Source organism: Chiloscyllium plagiosum, unplaced genomic scaffold, assembly GCF_037043375.1.
Source record: "Chiloscyllium plagiosum isolate Xiang-an unplaced genomic scaffold, Cpla_swu_hap1 HiC_scaffold_16, whole genome shotgun sequence".
NCBI classification, from domain to species: domain Eukaryota; kingdom Metazoa; phylum Chordata; class Chondrichthyes; order Orectolobiformes; family Hemiscylliidae; genus Chiloscyllium; species Chiloscyllium plagiosum.
Window position 1 is genome coordinate 83,954,353 of NW_028270154.1, and position 21,739 is coordinate 83,976,091.

Genomic DNA, 21,739 nt, shown 5'->3' on the forward strand with positions numbered 1-21,739 from the left:
AACGTCTTTTAAACATTGTAATTCTAACCACACCCACGAGAGTCATAGAGTCATAGAGATGTACAGCACAAAAACAGACCCTTTGGTCCAACTCGTCCATGCCGACCAGATATCCCAATCCAATCTAGTCCCACCTGTCAGCACCCAGCCCCTATCCCTCCAAACCCTTCCTATTCATATACCATTCCAAATGTCTTTTAAATGTTGTAATTGTACCAGCCTCCACCACTTCCTTTAACAGCTCATTCCATACACATACCACTCTTTGCATGAAAAAGTTGCCCCGTAGGTCCCTTTCATATCTTTCTCCTCTCACCCTAAACCTATGCCCTCTAGTTCTGGACTCCTCCACCCTAGGGAAGAGACTTTATCTATTTACCCCATCCATGCCCCTCATGATTTTATAAAACTTTATAAGGTCACCCCTCAGCCTCCAATGCTCCATGGAAAACAGCCCCAGGCTATTAAATCTCTCCTTATCGCTCAAATCCTCCAGCCCTGGCAACATCCTTGCAAATCTTTTCTGAACCCTTTCAAGTTTCACAATTTCCTCAGAAAAATCATTTCACATGCAAACCAACCTCTGTGTAAAAAAGAAAATTGCCCCCATGTCTTTTTTAAATCTCTCTCCGCCTACCTTAAAAATGTGTCCCCTACTCTTGAAATCTCCCATCCTGGGGAAGAGACAACCAACATTAACCCTATCCGTACCCCTCATGATTTTATGAATTTCTATAAGGTCACCTCTCAGCCTCCTGCACTGCAATAAAAGACGTCCCAGTCTCTCAAGCCTTTCTCCATAATGCAATCCTGCTATACCCGGCAACATACTGGTAAATTTCTTCTGAACTTTCTCCAGCTTATGAGCATCTTTCCTATAACTGGGCAACCAAAACTGGACACAGTATGCCAGAAGAGGCCTCACCAATGTCCTAGGCGAAAATGAAGACTGCAGATGCTGGAGATCAGAGTCTAGATTAGTGTGGTGCTGGAAAAGCACAGCAGGCCAGGCAGCATCCGAGGAGCAGAAAAATCAACGTTTCGGGCAAAAGCCCTTCATCAGGAATGTTCCTTCATCAGGATTCCTGATGAAGGGCTTTTGCTCGAAACGTCAATTTTCCTGCTCCTCGGATGCTGCCTGGCCTGCTGTGCTTTTCCAGCACCACTCTGATCTAAACTCACCAATATCCTGCACAACCTCAACAAGGCTTCCCAACTCCTACACTCAAAGGACTGAGAGTTGAAGGCAAACATTCTGAATGTCTTTGTGTGGGTGATTTTGAGTAATTGGAGATTCAATTTTATCGCTATTCAAGAGCAGGTTTTACTGCACTAATTTTTCCCATAAACTCAAGCCATTCTGAACCTTCTGAAGTCTAACTTGAAGCTGTGAATTTTTTTTCCAGAGTTCCAGATGCCAAGTAATTGTCCATTAGAAGTTTCAATACCCTGATTAATTTTAATGTTTTCAGTGCTTCGGGACATATGTGTGATCCCGAAGAACATTTTCTGAACTCTCTAGAGAACCTGCATGTTAGTATTGAATAAAGTATTGGAGGAATGTCAGTTCACATAGTACACAGGGCCAATGAACCTTGTTCCTTTGACTGAGGTACGTAAGAGGGAGAAAGCCAATGATCTGCAATTTACTGCGGTTCAACTTTTTCCCACAGACAAACCTGTTGAAGTAAATGTCAGTCGAGTCGGGATGAGTTTTAGTTGTATGGCCAAGGCCAATCCCCTGGCACAGATTACATGGAACTATACGGGTAACATCAAACCAGTGATCACTGGCAACTTGACCACCAGCACGCTGACTCTGCGAACAATATCAAGGATTTGTGTTTCATGTCAAGCTCGAAATAAACATGGCCTTGTCCATTCAAATGAACAGTGTACCAATGTAAAAGAGTGTAAGTATGTATAATTAGAGTTATTCATGCAAAGTGAAGAGGAAGGAAAAGTATTGTAAGCAAAGTCCAAATTGAAGTTGAACAACTCTGGAATAATTATTGCCACACCATGTCAGAGCTAATGAATTGAATGTGATGTTTCCCATTGGATGTACACCTTGCCTTTCAGACAGTTTTCCATTAATTGTCTGCATTTTCTGTGTACACAATGTTGAGCTCCTGCCAGACCATCAGTTAGCTCAGTTGGTGTGCAATGCAGAGTGACACCAACAGTGTGGGTTCAATTCTTGCACTGGTTGGGGTTACCATGGCTTCTCAAGCATGTCCTTCACCTGAGGCAAGGTGACACTCAAGTTAAACCACCATCACTCATTTCTCTCTGATGAGAGAACAGAATGATGGCAACTTTGTGTTGTGACTCTGCCTGCTGGCTTTGTGTTTGCAAGTACAGAAATCAGATGGTCGCTGTAATGTCAGATTTATTACTTATAATGTGTCTTCCTGTTTTAAATAAATGAACCCATGGAATTAATCAGCCTCTGATGATCATGGTATGGTGTACAGCGGTGGAAACATTGCACTGATGAGGTGAAGTTTGCTTGCGCAATCTTCAGTGTCGAAAAAATGTGGTGCTGGAAAAGCACAGCAGGTCAGGAAGCATCCGAGGATCAGGAACTCTTAGAGTCATAGAGATGTGCAGCATGGAAACAGACCCTTCGGTCCAACCCATCCATGCTGACCAGATATCCCAACCCAATCATCCCCACTTGCCAGCACCAAGCCCATATCCCTCTAAACCCTTCCTATTCATATACCCATCCAGATGCCTTTTAAATGCTGTAATTGTACCAGCCTCCACCACTTCCTCTGACAGCGCATTCCATACACGCACCACCCTCTGTGTGAAAAAGTTGCTCCTTAGGTCTCTTTTATATCTTTCCCATCTCAACCTAAACCTATGCCCCCTGGTTCTGGACTCCCCCACCCCAGGGAAAAGACTTTGCCTATTTATTCTATCCGTGCCCCTCATGATTTTATAAATCTCTATAAGGTCACTCTTCAGGCATCAACAGTGCAGGGGAAAAGGGCCCAGGCTATTAAACCTCTCCTCATAGCTCAAATCTTCCAACACTGGCAATATCGTTATAAATCGACAAATAGCTTATGCTTGAAAAGTCAATTCTGCTCCTCGGATGCTGCATGACCTGCTGCGCTTTTCCAGCACCACATTTTTTGACTGTGATCTCCAGCATCTGCAGTCCTCACTTTCTCCTTCCACAATCTTCAAGTAAGTTAATCTAGAAATGAAACGCATGTCTGATAGATTAGGCTTAGAATGAAGGTCTACAGAAACGTTGACGGAAGCTCAAAAAATTTTGGAGGAAAGGACAGTTCTAAACAAAAACAAAAACAAGCTGAAAATCACAGCTTTCAGACAAAAAATGTCTGTAATGATGCTGTCGTGAAAGAACAGAAGTGGGACACAGAGAAAACCAAACAATGCACTGAAATACCACTGAATCCACTGAAGAGGTCTAACCATCAAATCAAATTAAAAAAAAAATATTGTTGAAATGGTGGACAATTATTCTAGAACATTAGGAAGGAGGAAATGTAGGAGACTAACAGAAGGCTGAATGTTTAATAGAACCAGGATGTAAAATCAAAGGTTTCAAAATGAGCTGGAAACACTGAAGGAACAAAGCAAGAAACGCCAGGGGGATGTGAATCACTCGAAACAGCCTGAAGAACAAAATCAGTCAGTGGTTAATCTGGAGCCAAGCAGATTCTGAAACTGGAAGTGCAGCCCATGGAAATTAATCATTGCCAATGAAGACAGGAATGACAGACAATATCATGTCTGACTGTGGAAATGGATGGCACCTTCAGACAAAGACTCATAGGCTCTCTTGGTATCATAAATAGCTAAACCATCCTTTTGGAAAGGTGGGGCATGTTGCATGTGTACCTAGACTTTAGGAGACTCATTGTCTTTCAGAACTCAATATGTCATGTGTATAGAGTGTTGCGACTTGGCCTGATAACTTGTCTGCTTTTTAGTTGGTTGCTGGGATGTCTGCATAGGAGTATATCAGACAATCTTTCAAATGTGCTCTGATGTTCAATTAGATTACGGTTGATCTATATCGTAAATATTTCTACCTAACATACTTTTGCAATCCTCAATATCAATGTCTCTTAAAAAATCTATCCCAATGGCGAAATTTTAAACTCACCTCCCCCCTCCCCCACTCCTTCACTTTAATTAATTTTTTTGGATAAAGAATTCTCGGTTTTCATTGCCCTTTGTGACAGCGAGTGCTTTTGGATTATAACCCTGAACAGCCTCATGTTTAAAGTCGTGACCTTTGCTCTGTGGTTCTTCATCAAAGGAAATATGGTACACAGATAAAAAATAAACAATCATCCAGTTTAATCATTTAATCATGCTAATCAGATTGCTCCCAACTTTTATATTCTGTAGTAATGTAAGATTAAATGTAAGCCTTTTAGACAGAGAGCAGGGGAAAATGTTCTGGACAGGACAAGGCTTTAGAATGCATTGGTAGAGCTAGTTAAAAGTCACACAACACCAGGTTATAGTCCAACAGGTTTCGTTGGAAGCACTAGCTTTCAGAGCACTGCTCCTTCATCAGGTAGCTGATTTTTAAATTTGTCCACCCTCGTCCAACACCGGCTTCTCCACATCATTGGCAGAGTTAGCAACTGAAGCTCAGACCATGTCAACATTGAAGAACAGATTAGATAGGTGTAGAGAAAAGGGTGCCAGAAGACTGTGGAACCAGGAGTGTTGACCCCATGAGATTATTGTTCTTGCTGATATACGGGATAAAATGCTTTCATTGAGTCAAACAGCCCATTCCAGTTTGATTTAAATCTCTATGCAATGTCCAATGTGAATCAGTTACCACTGAAACAAGAGAGGGGAAATGGGAGAGACAGATTTTAGTAAAGATTTCATTAAACTTTTACAATTGCAACTAACGAACGATGTGTCATTTGCAGTATCAGCAAGCATCCTGAAATTCGCAATTGCAGGATCCCTTGTTGGGATTGGACTTGTCCTGGCTGCTGTGCTTTGGATACGAAGGAAAGACTTGTTCAAAGGTAAGATCCCTGGTAGTTGCTGCTCTTTCACATGGCTATGAGCCCAGCCATGATCATCGCTCCATGGGTGGAATCATAGAGCATCGGGAGGCAGAGGCTCGTTGTATGTGTGTCAGCTGCTTGAAAGATTATTTCCTGCCTCTGTCCCTTCCTGCCCCTGTGCCTTTAAGCCTAACCATTGAACTTGTTGCCCCTGCCACTATCTTGCTGGACAACTCCATCACAACAGCTGCACAACAACCTTCCAATTCTTCTCTGTGACAATAAAGGATATTCTCTTCTACTTCCTCAGTCCTTTGGTGACCTTTGCCATTTATTTGTTATTCAGCTAATTTTCTTTCCCAGTTAGTTCTCCTTAATCAATTATGTTTCTCTTGGGCAGTTTCTTTTGGGTTAAATGAGTGGGTGCACAAACCTTTCTCCGATGCACTAGCCCCCAGTGTATTTGCTGGCATCTGGTGGGCCAGCTGTTGACTCTGTCACTGTACCTGGAGTCAGTCAGTTGTTGGAACTGTTTCCTTCACACCACCTTCCAAACCGAGAACCTCTTATTTCAGAAGGAAAAGGGCATTAGGCTAACCACCTAAGAGTTCTTTCCAAATTGCACATCATCGTGGCTGGATGTGCTGTAGCTGTCAAAGGAACCTGAAAGTTTGGCAGTCGACCAATCACCCAAAGCTTTCATCCCCTCCACCACCAGTACATAATGAATGTAGCATGTTCCATCAGGACCTAGCAGCAATGTGGTTGTCCCTTTGCCAGGCAGACTGGAGAGGTTCCCCTGCCATCTTAAGGGCAGCTGGAAGTGACATTGGATGCCCACATCTCATGGAATGATTCAGAGGACAGAGCTTTTAACTGCTTCCAACAGAAACTTGCGTCCAGATTGGCAGTCACAAGCAGACCAGTGCGTCATCAACTAGGTAAAAACAAGGACTGCAGATGCTGGAAACCAGAGTCTAGATTAGAGTGGTGCTGGAAAAGCACAGCAGGTCAAGCAGCATCTGAGGAGCAGGAAGATCGACGTTTCAGGCAAAAGCCCTTCATCAGGAATAGAGCTATCTAATCCTGATGAAGGGCTTTTGCCTGAAATGTCGATTTTCCTGCTCCTCAGATGCTGCCTGTCCTGCTGTGCTTTTCCAGCACCAGTGCTAATCTAGACGCCAGTGCGTCATCAAACCTATCCAGTATCACATAAAAACCGAAAGAAATGTAGATGCTGTAAATCAGAAACAAACACAGAAATTGCTGGAAAAACTCATCAGGTCTGGCAGCATCTGTGGAGAGAAATCAGTGTTAATGTTTCAGGTCTGGTGACCCTTCCTCAGAGTTGAACTATCCCGTACCATTTTCTCTCAGTCCTCAGTTGGAATATTAGACACCTTGTGGTTAGTCTCCAATTTGTCACTGTAGCAGCTTCTTGCCCAACTAATGGTCTTTTTCCCTTCACAGGCGTTCACTAACTTCAAACTTCTGTGGTCCAGGGTCAAGTCCATAGTGGCCAATAGCCTTGCTTTCTGTGAATAACCTGCAACTTATTAAGAAAGAACTGACATTTTTACAGTTCCTTTGCAGACCATGAGATACCCAAAGGAACGTTGCAGCCACTAATGTACTTTTGAACCCTTGTCACTGTTGGAAAGCTGATTGGAGATTCAGCACCAGTCTGCAGTCGCACCAAGAGCAATGTCATCACAATTAATGACCCGATGTTGGTTGAGGGATATATGTTGCATTCAGGGAACTTTCTGGGGATCTTTCATCACCTGAGAGGACAGATAGGGCCTCAGGTTAATGCATCATCTGAAGGATTGCAGTTCCCACAGTGCAGCACTCCCTCAGTACTGCATTGGATTGTCAACATTGCTGAGGTGTTCAATCCTTGCAGTGGGACTTTAACCCGTGAACTCCTGATGGGGACCACAGTGACTGGCTGACTGACTGTGTTGTATGAGAGCACAGACTAGAGAGCAGGCTAGCAGTGTACATTAAAGGCAGTTTCATAACATCATGATACGTCATGGTCCAGTCTAAAAGGCCTGTGCTTTCAGTCGCTCAGACTCTGTGCAATCGAGTTGGGTTAATCTGTTCAGTCAGTAAGCTATGTGTGTGCAGTATTCAATAACTTCAGTAAACACAGTATTTTTCAATTCCAAAAATGATAAGGTTAAAAATCACACAACACCAGGTTATAGTCCAATAGGTTTATTTGGAAGCACTAGCTTTCGGACCAGCCTGATGAAGGAGCCGTGCTCCGAAAGCTAGTGCTTCCAAATAAACCTGTTGGACTATAACCTGGTGTTGTGTGATTTTTAACTTTGTCCACCCCAATCTGACACTGACGTCTTCAAATCAAAAATGATATGGACTTTGATTCCTGGGCTTCATTGAATAGAATCCCGACTGTGTGGAAACAAGTCATTCAGCCCATTAAGTCCACACTGATGCTCGAAAGAACATTCCCCCACTAACCTATCCCAGTAACCTTACATTCCCCATGGCTAACCCACATATCCCTGGACACTATGGGCAACGTAGCATGGCCAATCCACCTAACCTGCACATCCTTAGACTGTGCGCGGAAGGTAGAGCACCCAGAGGAAACCTAAAGAGAAACAAGAAGAATGTGCAAACTCCACACAGTCACCTAAAGCTAGAATCAAACCCAAATCCCTGGCGCTGTGAGCCACCATGCCACCCTGGTGTCATCTTTTTTCATCACATAACTCAGTTACATTCTAGTGATTGATTATCACAGAAATTCCCTTTGGAATGAAAAACGAGAAGTCCTTCCACAAACACATGTTTATGTGAAAACCACAACCCCTTTATATTGGGTCTTGGCTCAAATTGAGATCACTGTCTGCATGCTTTTTGATCATGTTCTTGTATCCTTCATTCCAACCCTGTGTCATGTACCTGTGGCTGGATGGTGAGAGTGTAGGAAGGAAGAGGTATGTGACTCCATCTCTTAGAGTAACTAAGGAGGGTAAGCTACTGCCTTGTGGGGTGGCACGCAGATTTAATATAAACATCCAAAAGTCTTGGCAAGCTGCTTTGCATTTGACTATTGTGGATTTTACAGTTTGACCAGTGCGTACTGTGAGGCTGAGGGTAATGTGGAGAAAAGACAATGCATTGGATGCCCCATTTTCTGCACATGCTTTGTCACTCATGTACTGCAGACTCATTCTTGTACAGTATCGAACAGACTGAATATGGCAGTCAATGTGTCAACAACAGATTCACGGGCGGTAACTTTGATTTGTCATGCCAAAGGGAACTTTGTGAAAAAGTCAGTCCCCAGAATTCAATCGCCTCCTTGGACGTAGAAAACGTCCGTTGCAAACTGAAAGAATCTCGTCTGAGGCCAGCGGTTTTCCTGACTGTTGATGTTGATGTTGGAACTGAAGGGTTTGTTATCTGGTGGATCACATTAATATGTCCATCTGCGCATGCTTGGACACCAATAGGTAGCTGGACCCACTGTCTTTGCCTCAGTGAAGGGTCACAGTGTCCACTAGAATGAGCTGTGTTGACATTTAAAGTGGATAACATCAATACAAAAGAGGCTGCGCCAACATACAACAGACAGAATACCACAGAGTGAAGCTAAATCATGATGACCGTATAAGGACCGTCTGGTCCTCAATATATATCTATTCAGGGATTATTTAAATGCATTGTGATAATATATGTATATGCATCCTTGTATATGCTACTGGACAAGATTTCCATTCTTTAAAGGGAAAGAGCACAGAGTGCAGAGAAAACACTAATTGTATGTTTTAGATAGTTGCTTGACATCATAACATGTGATGCCCCCAATTTAAAAGGTCCTTGTCTTCAGCTGCTCTCTCTCAGTGCAAGGGAGTCGGTGTTGTGTGTTAGTCAGTCCTTCTTGGGTGCACCACATACAGTAATAGTCCGAGCACAGAATTCAGACTATGTTTATATCTGACATTTTATAACAATGTAAATTGTTAGTGATGTTAATAAACTTCAAGATATCTGTCTCAGCCATAGCCTAGCCTTTGTTTGATGTGAACTAACAGGCGGCACGGTGGCACAGTGGTTAGCACTGCTGCCTCATAGCGCCAGCGACCCGGGTTCAATTCCCAACTCAGGCGACTGACTGTGTGGAGTTTGCACATTCTCCCCGTGTCTGCGAGGGTTTCCTCCGGGTGCTCCGGTTTCCTCCCACACTCCAAAGATGTGCAGGGTCAGGTGAATTGGCCATGCTAAATTGCCCGTAGTGTTAGGTAAAGGGGTAAATGTAGGGTAATAGGTGGGGTTGCGCTTCGGTGGGTCGGTGTGGACTTGTTGGGCCGAAGGGCCTGTTTCCACACTGTAAATAATCTAATCTAATCTAAAAAAAAACAGTGAGGGCAGCTCTCAGAGTACGTCATACAGCAATGGTGTTGGACCTCTGAAAGCAGATGGGTCTAAAATAAAGCTGACAGATTCATTCTCCTTTTTTCAGGAAAAAAGTCAGAAAATAATTCACAACGTGAGATGCTGGACTTGCAACAGGTTTGTGAAGGTTTCAGTATATTCCTAAATGTTCAGTCTGAAAGAGATAAATGTTTTCATGCAAAGGATTTTAAGTGATATGGGCCAAAGTTTGTGTATGAAGTTAAGCTACAAATCAGCCATGATCTCACTGAATGCCAGAACAGATTCAAGGGACCACATGGCCCTTCTCTTGTTCATGTGTTCCTCTATTCTGAAATTGGATACATACTTCCCCAGTAACATACTTTACATTTCAGAAAGAATTATTGAGAGAAGACTTGTATGATTGTATAGAGGGGAACATGCATAGCTCAGTTTAGTTTTACTTATTAACCCTACGCTACATCCATTTGCTCACACCTTGATTCCAGATCATTTCATACTGTTCTATCTCCTTCTGTTGCTGTTCAATGGTCCATCTAATGACCATCAACAAAAATCTGCTGTTGATCGCCAAGTGCAACAAATGACCGGCTCAGTGATGCAGTGTATCACTGTCTCCTTCATGAGTGTGTAAACCCCCCATCATTTAGTTTCTGTCACCTCCCGTCGGAACTCCTGCACACCAGAGGACAGTGTGTGGGTGAATATAATGCAACATTTGGGTGATGTGGCCAGCACGGTTGAACAGTTGCTTTGCCAGGCTGGGAGAGAGGGTGGAAAAGGGGCAGAGTAAGAAGTGTGCATGGGGGATGTGCACATATGAGACTGAGAACTGATTGGCAGTTTTGGGGTATACAGAGGTGAGCAGTTATATGTGAAAGTAGTTGTGCAGTTGGTGAAATATGATATTTGAAACAGGACTTTAATAATCCTAGAATCCCTACATTGTGGAAAGAGTCATACAGTCATAGACATATACAGCACGGAAATAGACCCTTTAGTCCAGCTCCTTCCTGTCGACAAGATATTCTAATTTAGTCCCATTTGCCAGCACTTGGTCCATATCCCTCTAAACTCTTTCTATTCATATACCCATCCAGATGCCTTTTAAATGTTGCAATTGCACCAGCCTCCACCACTTCCTCTGGCAGCTCATTCCATACACGCACCACCCTCTGCGTGAAAAGGCTGCCCCTTAGCACCCTTTTAAATCTTTCCTCTCTCACTTCAAACCTGTGCCCTTTAGTTCTGGACTCCCCCACCCACGTGAAAAGACCTTCTCTATTCACCCATTCAGCCCATCATGTTGACACTGCCCGTCCAAGGAGCATCCCACATAGACCAAATCCCCCTCCCCTATCCCCACAATCCCGCACATCATGGGTAATTTAGCATGGCCAATCCACCTAACCTTCTTTGGATTGTGGGAGGAAGCCGGAGCATCCAGAGGAAACCCACACAGACACGGGGAGAACGTGCAAACTCCACACAGACACAGTTGGAATCGAGTCAAGAGTGTGGTGCTGGAAAAGCATAGCAGGTCAGGCAGCAGCTGAGGAGCATGAAAAATAAACCTGTTGCACTGCCCTCAAGACCAGTCCCACGTGTCCATCTTCCTTCCCACTTATCCGCTCCACCCTCACCTCCGACCTATCACCTCCACCCCCACCTCCACCCACCTATTGCACTCTCAGCTACCTCGCCCCCAGCCTCATCTCCCACCCATTTACCTCTCCACCCTAGAGGGTCCCAGCCTCATTACTGATGAAGTGCTCTGGCCTGAAATGTTGATTTTCCTGCTCCTCGGATGCTGCCTGACCTGCTGTGCTTTTCCAGCACCACGTGCTTGACTCTAATCTCCAGCATCTGCAGTACTCACTTTCACACAGTTAGAATTGAACCCAGGTCCCTGACGCTGTGGGGCAGCAGTGCTAACCACTGAGCCACTGTGCCTCTCTGATAGTGATGACGCATGTGATGTCATTGAAATTCTTGGGGCTAGATTCCTGCTGTGGAGTGACCTAGCTATTGGCTCACACTACCTTCACACAGTTACTTTCAAAACAAACCTTGGCACTTAATGCAGAAAGCATCTCTCTAATCCAGTGCTGCTGATTCAGCTATGTCTTCTGTACATTGGCAGAGAACATTTGAGCCCAATTCAAGTCCTGTAGCACCATAATTGAGAATTTTATTTGCTCACATCTTCAGTGACCATTGCTATCTATCACCTGCTCCAACCAGAATGGATCCCTGTTCTGTGTTGGATGCAGAGACTATTTTAGAGATGCCGGTGTTGGACTGGGGTGGACAAAGTTAAAAATCACACAACTCCAGGTTATGGTCCAACAGGTTTAATTGGAAGCACACTAGCTTTTGGAGCGACGCTCCTTCATCAGGTGGTTGTGGATGAAGGAGCGGCGCTCCGAAAGCTAGTGTGCTTCCAATTAAACCTGTTGGACCATAACCTGAAGTTGTGTGATTTTTAGCAGAGAATATTAGTGGCGCTAATCTCAAATGAATTGCAGTCTTCTGCTGAGGTGTGTAGTTACTCATCGGCTTGTTTAACATTGGCTGCACAACACTGATGCAAATCAGAAGCAAGTGTTGACAGTGAATTGCACATTGAGATATTGAGACCTCTTTTCTGTTTCATGACCAAAGACTCAAACCTAATTCTCTGATGCTGTTGAACCAATGTACACCCCTTAAAATACCTTAACTTGTTTGAAATAAATTAAGTAAGACTAATCAGAAATTCTAATTGAATGAGTCCTTTCAAGTAAACGTGATCTATTTCAACAACAAAAAATGAGTTGTGACAATGATCTCATTGGCAGGGCAACGAGACCACCATTCCCAACAGCGACATTATATATGACAGCACATGGATAAACAAGAGTCAACGTGATGCACCCAGCATGAAACCTGCTGATACGTTGGTGTATGCCTCCATACAGTTTAACAACAAGTCTAAAGGCTCGGATTCCGAAAATCCCCAACTCGGACAAATCAAACCGGGCAGCAAACAGGTAAATTCACTTACGTAGAAAATTGCAATACTGAAACTTATATAGAACTTAGTACAATGTGGAAACAGGCCCTTCAGCCCAACAGGTCCTTACCGACCCAGACCCATTCCCTGACGACTCTACATTTGCCCCAGACTTATGCACCTAAGTTACACATTCCTGAACACTGTGGGAAATTTAGCACGGCCAATCCACCTAATCTGCACATCTTTGGACTGTGGAATGAAACTGGAGCACCAGAGGAAACCCACGCAGACACGGGGAGAACGTGCAGACTCCACACAGACAGTCACCCAAGAGTGGAAACAAAGCCAAGGTCCCTGGTGCTGTGAGGCAGCATTGCTAACTACTGAGCCACCATGCTGCCCCAAAAACAGGCCATTCAATCCAACAGATTTATCCCAAGTCTACTCCTATGGTACTTCATCTCATCCTGTCATCATGTCCTTCTTCCATTTCATGTACCTTTTCCAACTTCCCTTAAAGGCTCGTTGCTTTAACCCATCCAGGGTGTTAGCAATTTCCATGTTCTCTGTATAGCAAAGATATTTCTCCTCGATTTCTTATTGAAATTGCTAGTGACTAGCTAAAATTTATGAACACAATTTTTTGGATGACTCTTACAAAAAAACCCCACAAAAACAACTTATCTACGTCTACTGGGCAATTAGGGATTGGCAATAAATGCTGGTTCAGCCAGCGACCCCCTCATCCCATGAGGGAATTTGAAAAGACCTGCATCAAAATTTTTAATTATTTTGAGTCACAGTTTTGAAATTCTTTTAATAATCATCTCTTAATTTTCCCAGAGTTTTGCTGCTGTGTTCAGTCATAACTAACATTTATGACCTCTCAGTTCTGTTATCATTCTTGTCAATCAAGTTTGCATCTTCCCCACTGTTTTACATCCTCTTCCCAAGTCTAGAATTTCCTACTTTAGAAGTGTGCATGCACTTCTCAGTGACGATATGGAGGAGCCAGTGTTGGAATAGGGTGGACAAAGTTAAAAATTACAGAACCTTCCAACAGGTTTATTTGGAAGCACTAGCTTTCGGAGTGCTGCTCCTTCCTAGCAACCTAATGAAGGGGCAGATGCTGGAGATTAGAGTCAAGAGCGTGGTGCTGGAAAAACACAGCAGGTCAGGCAGCATCCGAGAAGCAGGAAAATTGACATTTCGGGCAAAAGCCCTTCATCAGGAATGAGGCTGGGAGCCTCGGGAGTGGAGAGACAAATGAGAGGGGCGGGGGGGGGGGGGGGTGTGTGTTGCTGGGGGGAAGCTTAGTCTGGCTTTGGGTGCAGGAACTAATGAGAGAAGCTTGACCCTGACTCAAGTTTGATGGTGATGTCCTGTGATTGCATGTGGTCTTCAGCAGGGAGACTGGTTCGGAAACTTGACTTTAAAACGGTGACAACAGCTTCTCTTCCGAAAGCCCCATGTAAAAGAAGAAGGTATCTCCTCTGCTGCCAAAACAATGTGTGTGAATTGCTTGCTTAGCACGTCTCTAATGAACGTTAACATGTGTAAATCAGCATTCCCAAATCAATTTTGAGAACCCACGCTAATGCATCATATTAATTTATGTTAACGCAAAAATAAAAATCACACAACACCAGGTTATAGTCCAACAGGTTTATTTGGAAGAACTAGCTTTTGGAGCTGTGACAGCTACCTGATGAAGGAGCAGCGCTCTGAAAGTTTGTAATTCCAAATAAACCTGATGGACTCTAACCTGGTGTTGTGTGATTTTTATTTTTGCGTTAACATAAATTAATATGATGCATTAGCGTGTGATTTTTAACTTCTAAGGAAAGGCTGATCAGAATTCGACGCAAGTTGAAGATAAACTTGCTGGTTTTGAATTCTGCTACTTTGGAAATGAACCTTGGTGGCTTTCTTTTTGTGGGTTTATGTGTCTTTATTAATTCAGTTTGTTATTATTTATGAATACGTACCACCACCAAACAGTCCCCAGTAGATCACATGGTGCCTCTACTCTGTTTTGGTTCTGAATTTTTCATGTAGATGAAAACTTAAAGCATTAAAAACTTTAATTCTGATTCTCCAGCTGGAATGCAGACGCCGTTGAAAATTATTAGTCACTTATAGAGCCAGGTTTTAGACCTTTCCTGTTCAGTATTAACTAAATTGTGTCACCATTTTCCACGCATTTCTTCTGATTCCTGAGTGCAAATCTTACAGGAAATCACTTTTATTATCCATAAGCTTAATGCCGGTTATTTTTTACCCTTATTTGTTCATTCATTCAAGAAGTTTCATCAACAGCTCATTTACATTTTGATTTTTATGAAAACAGGTAAATAGACAAGGTATTTTCCCCAAAGTGGGGGAGTCCAGAACAAGACGGCATTGGTTTAAGGTGAGAGAGGAAAGGTTTAAAAGAGATCTAAGGGGCAACGTTTTCACACAGAGAGTGGTACGTGTATGGAATGAGCTGCCAGAGGAAGTGGTGGAGGCTGGTACAATTGCAACATTTAAAAGTCATCTGGATGGGAATATGAATAGGAAGGGTTGAGACAAATATGGGCCAAGTGCTGGCAAATGGAACTAGATTGGTTTCGAATATCTGGTTGGCATGGACGAGTTGGACTGAAGGGTCTGTTTCTGTGCTGTACATCTCTATGACTCTACTACTGTATATTTCACCTGAACCCTGTTGATCATTGTTTTAAACATGTCATTTTGCTTTTCAGATGCAAATTTAATTTGTTTTAAGCCATGTTCCTGAGAATTTCATTCTGTCTGTGAGAAGAGGGCTGCAATTTGTGTGTTTAATGAGAAAATGGGACAAGCACAAAGTGAATGGCAGGAACAGGGAGGCACACAGAAGAGTCAGCACTGTCTGAAGGGAATGCCTATTGCTGACACATCCCTCTTGGAGCCAGTACAGAATGCTAGCTTTTAAGGAAGGTCAAAGACAGAGGTATAAGGACAGTGTTTGAGGGAATTTCAGATCTCAGGATACATAGGTGGCTGAGGAATGTCCATCACTTGGTGGGTTTAGGAAGAGGGAGTTCACACAATGCAGAAATCTTCCAGAGAGTTGTAGGGCTGGAAACAGTCATGGAGATGGGGGGGGGGGGGGGGGGCGAGGGGGCGCAAGGTTGCTGTGGGGTTGGAACATGCAGGGTCATCACCTTGAAATCACCAGGAGCTCATGGGACTTGATAAGAGTTGGAATGTAGGCAGCAGAGTTTGGGTGGGCATGAGTTACAGAGGGTAGAAGATGGAAGGCCAGTCAGGAGGACATGCACATTCAGATTGAGAGGTGGCACAAGAATTGATGAGGGTTTCAGATGTCACTGGGCCATGCCAAGGGCAGAGACTGACGACGACTTGATGGAAGCTTATAAAACAATGAGGGGTATAAATAGAGTTAGTGGTGGTTATCTTTTCCTTGGGTGAGGGATTTCAAGACGAGAGGACAGATTTTAAAATGATATGAGGGGAAAATTATGTGCACAGAGGGTGGTTCACATGTGGAATGAACTTCCAGAGGAAGTCATGGAGGCTGGTACAATTACAACATTTAAGAGGAATCTGGATGGGTATATGAATAGGAAGGGTTTAGAGGGATATGGGGTAAAAACAATGACTGCAGATGCTGGAAACCAGATTCTGGATTAGTGGTGCTGGAAGAGCACAGCAGTTCAGGCAGCATCCAAGGAGTAGCGAAATTGACGTTTCGGGCAAAAGCCCTTCATCAGGAATAAAGGCAGTGAGCCTGAAGCGTGGAGAGATAAGCTAGAGGAGGGTGGGGGTGGGGAGAAAATAGCATAGAGTACAATGGGTGAGTGGGGGAGGGAATGAAGGTGATAGGTCAGGGAGGAGAGGGTGGAGTGGATAGGTGGAAAAGGAGATAGACAGGTAGGACAAGTCCGGACAAGTCATGGGGACAGTGCTGAGCTGGAAGTTTGGAACTAGTGTGAGGTGAGGGAAGGGGAAATGAGGAACCAAGTGCTGGCAAATGGGACTAGATTGGGTTGGGATATCTGGTCGGCATGGATGAGTTGGACCAAAGGGTCTATTTCCGCCCTGTATGACTTTATGTCTCTTCATTTCTGCACATCTAACTAATTTTATCATTCCACCCACAGCAAAACCATGTTGATCAATCCATCGATGGTGCTGTGTATGAGAATATGGACAAGTACAAACAATCTGGTGAGGAAACAAACATCATCAGAAAATATCCAGAAGATGCCGTTGAATATGCCTGTGTGGTGTTTAAGAACAAGACTCTTGATTCAAAAGCAGCAAACCACTGAGCAGAATAAACTATGTTGGCGTCATTTGGGAAAGCTCAATTCGGAAATGAAGGATATTGTTTGAGTAGGATAATTGGATTTTCATTCATGTGGTTTTGCTTTTTCAATTCCTGGGATGTGAATGTCGCTGGCTGGGCCAGCATTTATTGCCATCCCTAGTAGGCTTTCTTATTCAAGATGGCCGTCTTCATCTTTCATCTTTATCTTCCTGGCGATGGTGTAGGGAGGCGGAGTCAGTGGCGATGGTGTCTGTGTTGGCAGCAAGGCAGTGGCTGCAGAGTGGTGAGCACGGAGCAGGACTCTACCTTCACACGGCTCTGCTCCTGGGCCTGGCCAAGATGGCCATTAACAGGCCCAGGCAGCGGGTCACGGAGGGGCTCATTGTTCCTGACTGTCTGACACTCTCTCGCGGCTACACCTGTACTCAGGTATCTCTAGACCAGGAACACTCAGTGCTCACCAGCCCGGTCAAGGGAGCTGTGGGGGTAGCTGGAGTGCATCATTGACTGAGATATTGGCATGTTAATTTAGCAAGCTTTTGTTCTGTCGTATGCATTTTCATTAGGCTTTTTGAATTTGTGTTTGCTTTTGGTTTAGTGCCCAGGCAAGGGCTGTTCCATTTTGCCACAATATTATTTTGCAAGGACCAAGGCAGCTTTTATTTTAACCCCTTGTTGCCCCTGCCCCAGGAGTGTTCAATGGGAACAGCGCTGAGGGGAATTTTCTTTCCAGTTACATCTCGTTGTCCCTATCCCAGGATGGGGATGGAAATGAGGGAACATCTTTTATTGTTTTCTGAACCCGAGGAACTTTATTTTGTACTAAAAGAGGTATCGAGAAGATGGCTATCGGTGGTGATAAGGCGGTGCTAGCAGGAGTGACCGTAGGGGAGAGATACATGAAGGAGAAAGATGGACTCTCTTTAAGTTATATTTTTGACCTTATTTTTAAGTTAATGGTGCCTGAGTGTGGCGACAGTGAAGCTTTCCTCTGTATTTTATCTTAAATGCACGTGACAATAAACAATTCAATTCAGAAGTTGGTGGTGAACTGCATATTTGAAACACTGCTGTAGGTAGACCCACAGCATCGAATGGGAATGAGTTCCACGATTTTGACCCAGTGGCACCGTAGAAACAGCGATGGATTTCCAAGTGAGAATGTTGCATGGCCTGGAGGTGATATGATATTGCCATGACACTGAATCTCTTATGGACAGATTAAAATTTTCAGTAAGATAGTTTCTGTTTTGTAACAATGTTTATAAAGACACCGAAGCCAATCAGGGAGCCCTGGCTAACAGATACATACAGATGTGTCAGACATACTGCCCACTCTGAGAGTTAGCACTGAGGAGATGGATCAGTGTCAAGAACCCTCCATGTGTGAATAAAGGGTGACTTGGTGATGGGACATCAGCCTCTGTGGAGTTATTTCAGATATATTTATAGATTCGCTTGGGTTTCTTCTTAATCTTTCCCACCATCATTTTCTCATGCCCCCTCTTTGCTCTCCTAAATGCTTTCTTGTTACCCTCTGCACTCCCTATACTCTGCAGGGGCCTCAATATTTGCACCTGTTACATGCCTCTCTTTTCCTTTTTACCCGGTCCTGAATATTCAGAGGTATCCAGAATTCTCTGGGCTTGTTACTCCTGCATTTTACTCTAAAATAACATATTGGTCCCAATAACCCCCTACCTCCCAGTACTTTTCTGAAGATCTCCCACTGCTCTGTTGTCAAGCAGCTGCTCCTAATCTATTCTGACCAGATCCTGCCATACATTTAATAAAATCTGCCTTCCCCCAATCTAAAATCTTTTTTCCAGACCATCTTTCTCCTTTTCCACAACAAAGTTAAAATATACGGTGTTTTGGTCGCTATTACTGAATCGTTACCCCCACTGTCACCTTGACCTCCTGCCTGACTTCATTTCTGGGAATTAGGACCAGCTTTGCACTGGGATGACCCCCCATCGATGGTAGCACATACTGTCACAGGCAATAAATGTAAAGACGGGGAGATAACTACTCAACAACCACGATATTGCAAATGGAGATGAAATATTGGCATTGTTGCTTTTTCAAGGTGAATCTCTGAAACAAACTGAGTGGTGCATACCAAATAGTTAGAAGGTTAAAGAAGTGACTTATCGGATTAACACTCCCGATCGTGGGAAGGAGATTGGCTGTGTCATATAAAGATGTTGAAAAGGAACTGTCACAGGGAAAGTGATGATGAAGAACAAGTATGTCAGGTGTTAAGGGTAGTGGAAGTTGACAGAGATAATAACAGTGAGGTGGAAGGAGAAATAGCCAGTTCTCAAAACAAACTTCCTACAAATGGATCAGCTAACACAGAAATACTGAAACAATTTAACAGAGTGTTCTCATTCTGAGAGAAAGAAGAATGAAGGGATTTTGTAAGACTACTCAGCAAGTACAAGTTAATCCAGGATACACTTGGATGTACTCCCCTAGTTAAGTGTAATGTGGATGAGGTAGGGTCAGTACTGAGTAAACAACATCCCTATAGTTGAATCCAGAGAAACAAGCTCAGGTGGAAACACAGATTGGACACATGCTGGAAAACCACTCGACTACATCCAGCCAATGCAGCTGGAGCTCCCCATTAGTGTTAGATCCCAAACCGGATGGATCAGCAAAGGTCTGAATGTGGATAAATCACCCAATCAGGTCGATTACACCTCAGAGTCCTGAGGGAGATAGCTGAGGGATTTGGAGAGTGGTGATGATCAGGAATCACTTAATTCAGGGAGGTTCCAGGGGGACTGGAAATGGCTAACCCCCCACCCCTGGTTACTAAGGGAGGAAGGCAGAATGCAGGAAACTATAGGCCAACTAGCCTGACCTTAGTTATTGATAAGATTTAAAGATTATATTAATAAGGATGAGATTGCAGAATTAACTAGATCAGGATTTAAAAAATTTCTCATTAAAAGGAATACAAAAGATGCAATGTGTTGGGGAGATTTCACTGCGGTGTTTAATGTAGGGCTAGGGAGGGTGACACTTCCAGCCCTGAAATGGTTAACAACAGCCAAGTGAGCTGCTGCAGGCGACTGCATGACTGCTGGAGCTTGTAAGGGATATGCATAATGTTAATTAAATCTTGGAGCCTGTAAATACCAGCCAGTATCAATTGCCCCATCGAAACTCGGGATTAATAAAGAAACTGATCGGAATCTGTAACTGTTAGACAAGTGTGAATTGCTCTATCGGAACCTGTAACTAGTGAGTGTGAATGGCTCTATTTAAGTCTAAAGTTGATAAGTGTAATTGACAATTTAGTTAAACTAAAACTATTGAAAATGGCTAGCCTGTCAGACGCATAGTAATTCCTTGACACAATGGACTATTGAATACGGGATCGGAACCGCTCCCGGGGATGGCTGAGCCATTGTCAAGCACAGCAGGAGCTGGACAGGCACTTCGATGCGGCCAATAGGAGGACGGATCCCCAGCGCTGCAGATGAATGGACCAATGGGGAAGGCGAACTGACCGGGGACTCCAGGCAGCGCGAAGTATAATTGTGTCAAGTTTGAACGGGAAGGGAGAACGCCTTCTCCAACGAATGCATGCTTGTAGATTCGTTGTATCAGTTAAGATTCTGTGAATAAACTGCTGTCTGCGTCTAATCATAGTTGCCAGTGTGAGTCTCTCCTTCCAAAAGAACACGCAAAGACGGGACCCTCCGGGTCCGTCTTAACAAATGATAAGACGGTAATTTTTACTGTATGAAACTGGTTTGAATTTTTTTAGTGCATTACAGATTGCACAGTTAAATAAGGCTGAGTCCCTGTGACTTTGTCAGGGGCAGGCCATGCCTGACAACTCTTAGAAGTTTATAATGAGCAAGTTAGGCATTGGAGTGCCATTGGGACCTATTTGGATTTCCAGAAGGGTTTTGATGAGGTGCAAAATAGGAGGCAAATGGGTGTCAGAGAGTGGGATATAAAGGTCTTTTACAGAATGGCAGCTGGTGACTCACAGAGTTCCATAGGGGTCAGTGTTGGGCCCACAACTATTCACGTTTTTCATGAACAATCTGGGTGAACAAACTGAGTGGTTTGTTGCTCAGCGTGCATATGACATAAAGATAGGTGGAGGGACAGGTAATGTTGAGGAAACAGGAAGGCTGCAGAAGGAGCCTTGGTGAGGCGAGGAGAGTGGGCAAAGAAACGGCGTGTGGACTTCAGTTCTTAAAAATGTAAGATTATTCACTTTGGTAGGAAGAATAGAGATGTGTACTATTTTTTACAAGGGAAAAGGCTTTGGAAATATGAAGCATAAAGGAACTTGGGAGTCATAGTACAGGGTTCTCTCAGTTAATATGCAGTTTCAGTTGGCAGTTAAAAAGGCAAATACAATGTTAGCATTAATTGCAAGAGTGCTATAATTCAAGAGCAGAAATGCACTGCTGAGGTTGTATGAGGCTCTGGTCAGACCACATTTGGAATATTGTGAGCAGTTTCTTCCTGAGGAAGGATGTGCTGGCCTTGGAGAGGGATCCAGAGAAGAATGATGCCAGGGATGAAGGGGTTGTCAGACAAGGAACTGTTGAGGTCTCTGGGTCTGTCTGTGGAGTTTAGAAGGATGTGGTGGGATCTGATTGAAACTTACAGGTTACTGAGAGGCCTGGATTGAGTGGACATGGAGAAGATGTTTCCGCTTATAGGCGAGACTGGGGATCCGCGAGTGCAGCTTCAGAGTGAAGGGATAACCCTTTAGTACTGAGATGAAGAATAATTTCTTCAGCCAAAGGGTGGTAAATCTGTGGGACTCATTGTCACAGAGGGCTGTGGAGGTCAAGTCATTGAGTGGATTTAAGACAGAGATCAATAGATTATTGATTGGTAAGGGCATCAAGGCAGGAGGATGGGCTTGTGAGACATGTCAGCTCTGATCGAACAGCAGCGCAGACTCGATGGGCTGAATGGCCTAATTGTGCTTCATTG

General features: G+C 43.8%; 1 protein-coding gene across 5 annotated transcripts in view; it reads left to right on the forward strand.

The window, feature by feature from the left end:
- LOC122556803 (sialic acid-binding Ig-like lectin 13) overlaps positions 1–18,942 on the forward strand; it is an 89,992-nt gene extending 71,050 nt beyond the window's left edge. For 2 of the 5 annotated variants that reach the window (XM_043704007.2, XM_087995484.1), the window contains exons 8-12: positions 1,674–1,913; positions 4,941–5,042; positions 9,526–9,575; positions 12,281–12,472; positions 16,590–18,942. In XM_043704007.2, the coding sequence (XP_043559942.2) occupies positions 1,674–1,913; positions 4,941–5,042; positions 9,526–9,575; positions 12,281–12,472; positions 16,590–16,760 (755 nt within the window). In that variant the 3' untranslated portion in view covers positions 16,761–18,942. The remainder of the gene's footprint in view (positions 1–1,673; positions 1,914–4,940; positions 5,043–9,525; positions 9,576–12,280; positions 12,473–16,589) is intronic. The other 3 variants (XM_087995485.1, XM_087995486.1, XM_043704005.2) reach the window with 2 other exon arrangements.
- Positions 18,943–21,739: the final 2,797 nt, after the last annotated feature.